Genomic DNA, 11,017 nt, shown 5'->3' with positions numbered 1-11,017 from the left:
CCATGGCCGCTGAGCCTGCGCGTCCGGAGCCTGTGCTCCGCAACGGGAGAGGCCATGGCAGAGGGAGGCCCGCATACCACACACACACACAAAAAAAAGGATATGGGTACAGGGAGTTCCCTGGTGGTCCAGTGGTTAGGACTGCGCACTTTCACTGCTGAGGGCAGTGAAACTAAACTAAGATCCCACAAGCTGCGCGGCACGGCTGGAAAAAGAAAGGACATGGATACAGGGAGAGGTAGAGAATTGCAGCCATTTCTGCAGCTGATCTACTGCAGAGAGCAATGTGATAATAAGTAGGAAAATTGGAGGTACTTTTACCCTGTGATTCAGAAATTTGACATTTAGTTATAGATCTTGGAGAAACTCCCACACACGGTAAGTAAAAAGGATATCTGTAAGAGAAGTTCTTTTTTTGGCGATGTTTTTTATAATAGCATTACTAAATGTCTACCAACAAGTGAACAGATTAATAAATTGTGATAAATTCTTAAAATTATTGATCAAGAGTTAGAATGAATTAACTAAAACCACATGTATCAATATAGCTAAAAGTCAGAAACATGATATTGAAGAGGAAAAAGTTGCAGACTTTATAATCCTTTTTTTTAATCAAGTAGAGAAACATGCAGGAAATACTATATACCATTACTAGTGGATATAGACCTAAGTAGTAGAAGTGTAAAAACATACAATCAAATGATAAAAACCAAATTTAGGTGAGTAGTAGTAGTTAGTTACCTCTGGCAGGAGGTAGGGAATACACAAGAGGCTTCTGTTATACTAGTAGTTTTATTTATTAAGAAACAAAATGATACATTACTGTTTGATAAAGCTGGTTAGTGACTACCTGACTACCTGAATGTTTATTTTATTATTTTCTTTACTTTTTTGATATTTGAAATATTTCATTTAAAAAGCAAAACAAAAAGCCTTGGGATGGGATTTCAGTGGACTTAAACTGTCTTCTCATCTACTTCCATCTGTCTTCACTGTGATTCTTTCCTTCTATAATTGACAAGTTTGGTGGATACCAGAAAGTTATGTGTATTGAAGACCATGTATTTTTGTTCATAGGTTTCCTCATATAGACACTTGCATTAGAGTTGTTCCCCTGAGCTCCTTTTGGGCCTGGGCTTATTGCTTTAATAGAGGAAGATTTTATACTACAGCTCCCTGAATGTACAGAATTTTTCTTTGGGGATATGCAGTCTTCCTCAGAGAGCTGCCTTTTAAATCAAGGGAAGTAGCAGGAAGCTTTCAGATACAGGTGCCAGCATACCTGACTAAAAATGGCTTTAACATCACTAATTATTTTTCTCACATAAGAGGTCCAGGGGTTGGCCATTACCCTGTTGCTTCAGCAGCTCAGCTGTCAGGACTTTGGTTCACTTCTTATTGATTTTCTAGGCCTTAGCCTTATGATCACAAGGTGACTGTTGCAGTTCCAAGTTTCAGGTCCCCACCTGACAAGCAAGGAGGTATAGGGTTTCTTTTTGTACAGCTCTTTTTATCATGATGGGAAATCTTTTTTAGAAGCCTCCAAGAAACATCCTCTCAGGAACCACTGACCCAGAATTGGGTCATACACAGCACCCCTAAACCTGTCACTGCAGAGGGCAGCAGAACTCCCTATGCGGTTCCAAGTGTGCCATAGCTCTCACCTGAACAGAATCTGGGTCTTACTGGTAGCAGGGAGGAAGGGAGAATTCTTGTGGGCTAGATAGCCATCTGTGTCTGCCACCATATCCACGTGAGAGTGAAAAAATTGGTTTCAAAAGGTGATGGTCCACTTTATGCCCATCCAAACTAAGCAACAAAGTCAGGGATCTTTGTGGTAGGAGATCATTTTAGGGTCAGGTTCAAAGGCCCATCACATCAGTGCCTCTGCCTAGACCTCAACTACACACCCCGGGAGACTGCTAGAGGGAAAGAGGGGGTACTGGAGTGTCCCTGGTCAGTCCAGCCCTTTACAGATAAATATAGGGTTGGCCAAAAAGTTCGTTCGGTTTTTTTCTGTAAGATGGCTGTAGTAGCGCTTAATTATCTTTAACTTCATTCAGAACAATTTTGTTGGGACTTCCCTGGTGGTCCAGTGGTAAAGAATCTGCCTTGCAATGCAGGGGATGCAGGTTCAATCCCTGGTCAGGGAATTAAGATCCCACACGTCGCGGGGCAACTAAGCTCGCGTGCCGCAAACTACAGAGCCTACACGCTCTGGAACCCGTGTGCCATAACTAGAGAGCCCACACACGCCCTGGAGCCTGTATGCCACAACTAGAGAAGAGAAAACCCGCACGCCACAACTAGAGAGAAGCCCGCGCACCACAATGAAGATCCTACATGCCTCAATAAAGATCCCATGTGCCGCAACTAAGACCCGACACAGCCAAAAATTAATAAATAAATCGTTTTTTAAAAAAATTTGTTAGATTGTATTGTGACAGCTGTCATATCAGCGTGCATTTAAAAAACAACATCAAAATTGGTGAGTTTTTGTGTAGCCATTGTAATATTGAAGATGGAAGGAAAAAAGCAACATTTCTGGCATATTATGCATTATTATTTCAAGAAAGGTAAAAACACAACTGAAACACGAAAAAAGATTTGTGCAGTGTATGGAGAAGGTGCTGTGACTGATTGAACGTGTCAAAAGTGGTTTGCGAAGTTTCATGCTGGAGATTTCTCGCTGGATGATGCTCCACAGTCAGGTAGTAGACCAGTTGAAGTTGATAGCGATCAAATCGAGACATTAACTGAGAACAATCAACGTTATACCACGGGGGAGATAGCCGACATACTCAAAATGTCCAAATCAAGCATTGAAAATCATTTGCACCAGTTTGGTTATGTTAATTGCTTTGATGTTTGGGTTCTACATAAGTTAACTGAAAAAAACCTTCTTGACCGTATTTCCACATGATTCTCTACCTAAATGTAACGAAAACATTCCGTTTTTAAAACAAATTGTGATGGGTGTTGAAAAGTGGATACTGTACAATAATGTGGAATGGAAGAGATCTTGGGGCAAGCGAAATGAACCACCACCAACCACAGCAAAGGCCAGTCTTTATCCAAAGAAGGTGATGTGTATATGGTGGGATTGGAAGGGAGTCCTCTATTATAAGCTCCTTCCAGAAAACCAAACGATTAATTCCAACAAGTACTGCTCCCAGTTAGACCAACTGAAAGCGGCACTCGATGAAAAGCATCCAGAATTAGTCAACAGAAAGCACATAATCTTCCATCAGGATAACGCAAGACTGCATGTTTCTTTGACGACCAGGCAAAAACTGTTACAGCTTGGCTGGGAAGTTCTGATTCATCCACCATTATTCACCAGACATTGCACGTTCAGGTTTCTGTTTATTTCGGTCTTTACATAATTTTCTTAATGGAAAACAATTCAATTCCCTGGAAGACTGTAAAAGGCACGTAGAACAGTTCTTTGCTCAAAAAGATTAAAAGTTTTGGGAAACCCCAATAAAGATGTTAAAAAAAAAAAGAAGTTTTGGGAAGATGGAATTACGAAGTTGCCTGAAAAATGGCAGAAGGTAGTGGAACAACATGGTGAGTACATTATTCAATAAAGTTCTTGGTGAGAATGAAAAATGTGTCTTTTATTTTTACTTAAAAACCGAAGGAACTTTATGGCCAACCCAGTACTTCCAATCTCAGTAAGACACCCCAAAAGGAAAAAAGACATTTTTGTTTTTTCCTTTTTAAAAAGTAGCCAGTTACTCAGGTAATTTTTGTCAACTAGACTTCAAGTATTAGAATTGATATTGTATACTTTGAAGTTCAAGAAAGCACTCACCTGCATATGGTTGAATATTGAAGGGAAGTAGATATTTTATTTGGAATTCTTACTACTAGCTAAGATGGGCTTTTAAATAAAGACTTCTCTGGATTAGGGGCTTTTGACAATACAGACAAAAATTGTAACTGCTTTCATATGATTTTGAGAAAAACAGGTCTATACCAGTAACCTGACGGGACCAAACTTACATATACCCTGAATCAAATCTTATCCCCAAATGTCTGAGCCAAATATCTGTCAGATGTGACCCTGACACCTACCCCAACCTGCGTGCAAGAATCATATGAGAGATAAAAATATCTCTCTCCAGTTGCTTGTGGCAGCATTTGAGAGAGAGCTAGGATATGAAAGTCAGACTGTGGAAGATTGTGAAAAAGTAAAATGGTTACAGTGAACTCTGTCTCAGAGAAACTTTGCCTATGAGGAATCTTCCTCTTATCGGCACTATGGCTTTAAAGAACTGAAATCCGTTTTCTTTCAAAAGAGGAGCCTCCTCCTAAGAAAACTGCTAAAGCCCAGTTTTAAAAACTGGTATATTTAAAAACTGGAATATTTCTTTGCTTTTTACCATAGATAATCATTGGTATAATCACCTTAGATAGAATTCTCCCAAGTAAATCTTCCAAGAATAAAACTTGGAAGAAACATTTAAGAAACAAAACTAGTGTTGATTAGAAGTGATTAATTAGATTAATTAGAAGTGAAAATAAATGCCAGTGTATTTCAGTGTATGGATGACAGCATTATTTGATTTACTCTAGACTATAAAAATGCATCTATTTCATTAAGAAAAATGTTTTTATACTTTTCCCAACTGCCTCTGACACAGAGTAAATCATAGATACATGTTGGTGTTGAATGCAGAAATTACTATAATTAAAAGTTTTAAATAAATTGTATTGTCATAATATTAAGTTGATTTATGCCTTTAAAATTTGGAGATTATTTCCTTTTCTGCATTTTTGTTTTCTTTTAAGAAAAGTAACTAATTGAACAGTAACTGCTGAAGAGAACTTTCTCCACTTTGCAGAAGAGAAATGTGAATGATGTCTTCTGTGAACCTCTATGAATCTTTCCTTGTGCCACCTCCCCTCTGCCAACCCACTGCGGGCCTCCCTCTCCCGAAGCCTGACGGCTCTACTCCCAGGCCCTGTCAGTGGAGGCCTGTGGCAAGAGCACAGGTGACACATCTCAGGAGCTGATCTGAGCATGTTTGGGCTGCCTAGGATCAGAGTACAGCATTGGCTTTCCAGATGAGTCCAGCCTGCCAGCTCGTCCCACTTGTTCAGGCAGCTTCACTGGTTAATTCATGAAGTACAGTCTAGCTAGTCTTAGCTGGCTGTGGAGTGCAATTATTTCTAAAAACGTAGAAAAGCAACTTAAATAAGAAAAGGTACACACTTCCATTGAAGTAGACCAAAAGCCACATGGGGAGAAGAATGGATGGGAAAAGAATAGGAAAAGAAATAGGCATGTTGGCAAGAGAAAGGAAAGTAATTCCTTGACAGATAATTAGCAAAAATTAATTTCAAAATATAGCTCACCTAGGAATCTAGGCCTTTAAATTGGCTTCTGTTGTTTCTATTATTGAATATCTCTATAAAGAACTTTTGGAGTACTTATTTTAAATTTTTGTTCATTCTGTACAAACTTATTGAGCACCTACTGTCTTTAGAAAGTATATTTGCCTTAATTTTTAATGTATTGTACAAAATAACATGGCAGTTGTAATAAAAATCAAGTTACTGCATCCCCCAGGCATTTCCAGGGAAGTCTTTCCCTCACCTCTCACCCCCTCTACTCCTAGCAGAGACAGATATAAAAGGCAAAAGCTAAAAAGACATAGCCTGACTCAAAAGCAAAGTGGATACCTCCATAGATCAGTAACAGAGCAGAATTGCAGAACAGCAGAGGAAAGTTGCAGCCTGCGTGGCCTTGCATGGCTGGTGGTTGGAGCCCTTGGAGTAAGAGGGAGGCCAAGTACCCAATGGAAAGGACGCCAGGAACTGAGACTTTTAGAAAGATATGGGCCAACAGGAGGCACATGAAAAGCTGCTCAACATCACTAATTATTAGAGAAATGCAAATCAAAACTACAATGAGGTAATCACCTCACACCGGTTAGAATGGACGTCATCAGAAAATCTGCAAACCACAAATGCTGGAGAGGGTGTGGAGAAAAGGGAACCCTCTTGCACTGTTGGTGGGAATGTAAATTGATACAGGCACTATGGAGAACAGTATGGAGGTTCCTTAAGAAACTAAAAATAGAATTACCATATGACCCAGCAATCCCACTACTGGGTCTATACCCTGAGAAAACCATAATTCAAAAAGACATATGCACCCCAGTGTTCATTGCACCACTGTTTACAATAGCCAGGACATGGAAGCAACCTAAATGCCCATCGACAGACAAATGGATAAAGAAGATGTGGTACATACATATACAACGGAATAGTACTCAGCCATAAAAAGGAACGAAATTGGGTCATTTGCAGAGACGTGGATGGACATAGAGACTGTCATACAGAGTGAAGTAAGAGAAAAATATATATTAATGCATATATGTGGAATCTAGAAAAATGGTACAGATGAACAGGTTTGCAAGGCAGAAATAGAGACGCAGATGTAGAGAACAAATGTATGGACACCAAGGGGGGAAAGCGGGGTGGGGGGGTGATGGTGGGATGAATTGGGAGATTGGGATTGACATATATACACTAATATGTATAAAATAGATAACTAATAAGAACCTGCTGTATAAAAAAAAGAAAGATATGGGCCTAGGTGGAGAGAGGATGCAGATGCAGTGCACAGTAAAGGATGGGGCTCTATCTACAGTATGCCCTATATTACCTTGAAGCAGGAACCCTAAATTTTCACTTTAAGACCTGGCTCTGGAGAGCCTGGTGAAAGCAGCATCACAAGTAAGCCCTTCACCAGTTGGAATGTGAATTTACTTCAGGTAAAATGAATTTTATAGCATGACCTGACAAAGAACTTAAATATTTTCAGAATGTTCAAAACGTAAATAAAGGAATGACTTCTATTTTAAAAGAACAACAATAGCAAAAATCATGGAAGGGCTTCCCTGGTGGTGCCGTGGTTAAGAATACACCTGCCAGTGCAGGGGACACAGGTTCAAGCCCTGGTCCGGGAAGATCCCATATGCCACGGAGCAGCTAAGCCTGTGTGCCACAACTGCTGAGGCTGCGCTCTAGAGCCCGCAAGCCACAACTTCTGAGCCCATGTGCCACAACTACTGAAGCCCGCGCACCTAGGGCCCATGCTCTGCAACGAGAGAAGCCACCACAATGAGAAGCCCGCTCGCCGCAACTAGAGAAAGCCCACGCACAGCAACGAAGACCCAACGCAGAAATAAATTAATGAATAAATAATTTTATTTAAATCATGGAAACAGAGCTGTATGTAATGGAAGCAGGTAGATATGTAAAGAACAAGTAAAGATGAAAAAATCAAATAAAAAGTGGACCAGAAATGGATAACTCTAGCCAGGATATGGCTGAAAAGAAAATAAGTTGGAATAGAGTGAAAAAGTCACCTATAATGCCTCAGAAAGACACAGATCTAAAAAAAAAATACCAAAGGGCTGATGGGATAAACAGAGTATATACTACAAAGGCCTAATCACTGTGTAAAGCTGCCCCTCTCGCCTAATTCTCCGTCCATCACATGCTATGTGCATTCCTGTCATAAAACCTGTCATTTAGCAGAATTACCAGATCTTTTTTTTTTTTTAATTTTTGTCTGCATTGGGTCTTAGTTGTGGCACACGGGATCTTCGTTGTGGCGCGTGGGCTTCTCTCTAGTTGAAATGTGCAGACTCTAGAGCACGTGGGCTCTCCAGTTGAGGCACACGGGCTCAGTTGCCCCTCAGCATGTGGGATCTTAGTTCCCTGACCAGGGATCGAACCTGCATCCCCTGCATTGGAAGGAGGACTCCTAACCTCTGGACCACCAGGGAAGTCCCATCAGGTCTATGTTTTTGTTGACTTATTCTTTATAAAGCTCCTGCCAGGTGCTGAGCTCTTTTCTGGTCATACTGGGTACAGACAGCCAAGAACGAGTCAGATAAGGGTCTTGATCTCATGGACTTTGTGTTCTAGCCTATTCATCACTATACCTCTGGCATCTACACCATTGTCTGGCTCAGATTAGGCATTCAGGGTATATTGGTTGAATCAATGGGTAAATGAAGGAAGTAATTCATACCTCAGAATATCTTTTGTATGGCTATGGCCTTGATTATCTTTCTCTGTTTGGCCAGTTTTGCAGTGGTGAGAGAGACAGGGAAGAGGTGAGAGGAATTTCTCTCCCTAGAGCATACCCCGCTGTTATCAGTCTGTGACACAGACGACACACTGGTATGACCCCCACAGACCTGGAGTCCACCTGAGCTGTGTCCTCTCGGTTTTCTACTTCTGTTTTACAAATTGGTGAAGAAGTTTCAGAATGAGGGTTTCCCTGGTGGCGCAGTGATTAAGAATCTGCCTGCCAATGCAGGGGACACGGGTTCGAGCCCTGGTCTGGGAAAATCTCACATGCCATGGAGCAACTAAGCCTGTGCGCCACAACTACTGAGCCTGCGCTGTAGAGCCCGCGAGCCACAACTACTGAGCCCGTGAGCCACAACTACTGAGCCCGTGTCACAACTACTGAGCCCACGTGCCACAACTACTGAAGCCCGCGAGCCTAGAGCCCATGCTGCGCAACAAGAGAAGCCACCGCAATGAGAAACCCACGCACCGCAAGGAAGTGTAGCCCCCGCTCACTGCAACTAGAGAAAGCCCACACGCAGCAACGAAGACCCAATGCAGCCAAAAATAATAAATAAATTTATTTTTTTTAAAAAGAGAAAGATTCAGAATGAGACCAGCAATGTAAGCAATGTTAATGTTTGAATCTTTCTTTTTTTTTTTTCAGGCTGGAGTAAAAGGGACATTGGGAAGATTAGTCGGAATTTTTGAGGTAAGTCTGTTAAAATCTTTGGTGCAATTGGTATCATATTAATAACCACATATATCTTTACCATGGGCCATTCAGACTTCCGTAACAAAGTACCAGAAATTGGGTGGCTTATAAACAATAGAAATTGATTTCTCATAGTTCTAGAAGCTAGGAAGTCCAAGATCAAGATGCCAGCAGATTCAGTGTCTGGTGAGGACCCACTTCCTGGTTCATAGACAGCGGTTTCTCTCTGTTCTCACATGGCAGAAGAGGGGATGTCTCTGGGGTCTCTTTTATAAGAGCACTAATTCGATTCATGAGGGTCTTCTGTCATAACCCAATCACCTCCCACTGTCCCCTACCTCCTAATACTATTACCTTGGTGGTTAGGATTTAAACATATGAATTGGCGGACAGGGGAGGACATAAACATTGTGCATTGCAGTCTTAATCTAGGAAAGATGCCATCTTTGTTTCACCAAGTTTTCAAAACAGTGCAGCACCAGCAGAGAGTAACGTGCGTTCTTTTTAAAATCCCATAATCTCCTCCGAACAACTAGAATTATTTGTTAGAATTGTTTTTCCCATGTCTACCTCTCTTCCTCTCCTCCCAAGATGTGAGGAGGGGTAGATAAGTGTAGAGGAGACAGAGGAGAAATAGAAGATAAGTAGCTATAGCACAAGAGACAAACAAGGACATAGGCTGGAGTAGAGATTTGGAGAAAGTAGGAAATCAGGGAATAAAGATGAGCAGGGTTAGTAGGAGGAGGGGAGATGTGTGAGATAATCAGCTTGCTCACATTGATGGGACCCCTGCCCGCCACAGTCTCTTCTCTTTCTGGTGTTCTAGCTAGTGAAATTTACTTGGTGCCTTTTTCTCAAGAGGTCCCAAATCCTTTTCTCAGTATTCTTGAGAAGTTGCACTTCGGGCAAAGAGAAGGAAAAAAGAGGGTAAAGCCTTGGCTTTGGAAGCCCAGGCAAAGAGCTCACCCTCAGATTCAAGTGTGGCATGTTTTAAATAGGCCAGCTGGTGCTATTCCATATCTGATTGTATGACGATAAAAAGTGAAAGGAATCCTTGGGTCTAAGCTCTCTGGACATTTACATAATCTCAGCTCTCTAAGGAAAAACTCTTTCTCTGTCCCTCTTTGCCCTTCAGAACCAGGAGAGGAAGCACAGAACATATGTCTATGTGCTCATTGTCACAGAAGTGCTGGAAGACTGGGAAGACTCAGTTAACATTGGTAAGTTATCCCCAGATGGCCTCCAAAGAGCTCCCCACAACCGGCCCTGGCCGTGCCGTAGGTCATTACCCAGAACCACAAATGAGAGCCTGATAAAGAAAAGAAATAGCAGAAGGATGTCCATTTTTGAACTTGTGAAAGGTACTATTTTAAAATGTTTAAGAGGAAGCCAGAGTTGGGTACATAGTCAACATTTAGAAATACGGCCCATAAAAATAAGACCTGTTGATTCTAAAACCAAATTGGATCCTCCCAAGCGGGTATTGATCAAGGCCTCTACAATGCTAGGCCCGCTGCTGGCCATGAACCTCAGGCGGGAGCAGGACCGTGGCTGTTCCTTGCAGTGCTTATTCATACTGTTAGAGAAAACTGTCGGTTTGGTTGTGTGAGCCCCTCCCTCCAGAGCTGTATAGTAGGTGTAGAGTGATGGGAGTAGTTTCCAGTTATATTCATGTTACCCTTCAGATGCACGTGACTTTCTCCTAAGTAGCCATTTTCTTTGATCTCAGATCACTATTGCATGTATATGTACTTTTTTTTTGTTTTGGCTGTGTTGGGTCTTTGTTGCTGCACATGGGCTTTCTTTAGTTGAGGCAAGTGGAGGCTACTCTTTGTTGCAGTGCACGGGCTTCTCATTGCTGTGGCTTCTCTTGTTGCGGAGCACAGGCTGTAGGCGTGCAGACTCAGTAGTTGTGGTGCATGGGCTTAGTTACTCTGCGGCATGTGGGATCTTCCCGGACCAGGGATCGAACTCATCCATGCCCCCCGCGTTGGCAGGCGGATTCGTAACGAATGCGCCACCAGGGAAGTCTGTATATATGTCTTTTGACCTAAAAATTGAGGTGATTTTAATCGGCTCATGGTTTAATCTTTTAGCTCTGAAGGAAAGTATATTCTGGAAAAGTGTAATATTAATTTAACTTCTGTTGTAAATTGGCAAACAGATATAATTCATTTTCCAAAGCCTCTCCCTTTATTGTTA

At 41.6% G+C, this 11,017-nt stretch overlaps 1 protein-coding gene across 5 annotated transcripts in view; it reads left to right on the top strand.

Annotated features, from left to right (window-relative positions):
• Positions 1-11,017, top strand: part of NUDT3 (nudix hydrolase 3) — a 129,083-nt gene that overhangs the window by 107,624 nt on the left and 10,442 nt on the right. For all 5 annotated transcript variants that reach the window (XM_028478573.1, XM_007120644.2, XM_028478575.2 and 2 more), the window contains 2 exons: positions 8,768-8,812; positions 9,951-10,035. In XM_028478573.1, coding sequence (XP_028334374.1) covers positions 8,768-8,812; positions 9,951-10,035 — 130 coding nt within the window. The remainder of the gene's footprint in view (positions 1-8,767; positions 8,813-9,950; positions 10,036-11,017) is intronic.

Source organism: Physeter macrocephalus, chromosome 18, assembly GCF_002837175.3.
Source record: "Physeter macrocephalus isolate SW-GA chromosome 18, ASM283717v5, whole genome shotgun sequence".
NCBI classification, from domain to species: Eukaryota; Metazoa; Chordata; class Mammalia; order Artiodactyla; family Physeteridae; genus Physeter; species Physeter macrocephalus.
This window is presented reverse-complemented; position numbering and strand designations above follow the sequence as displayed.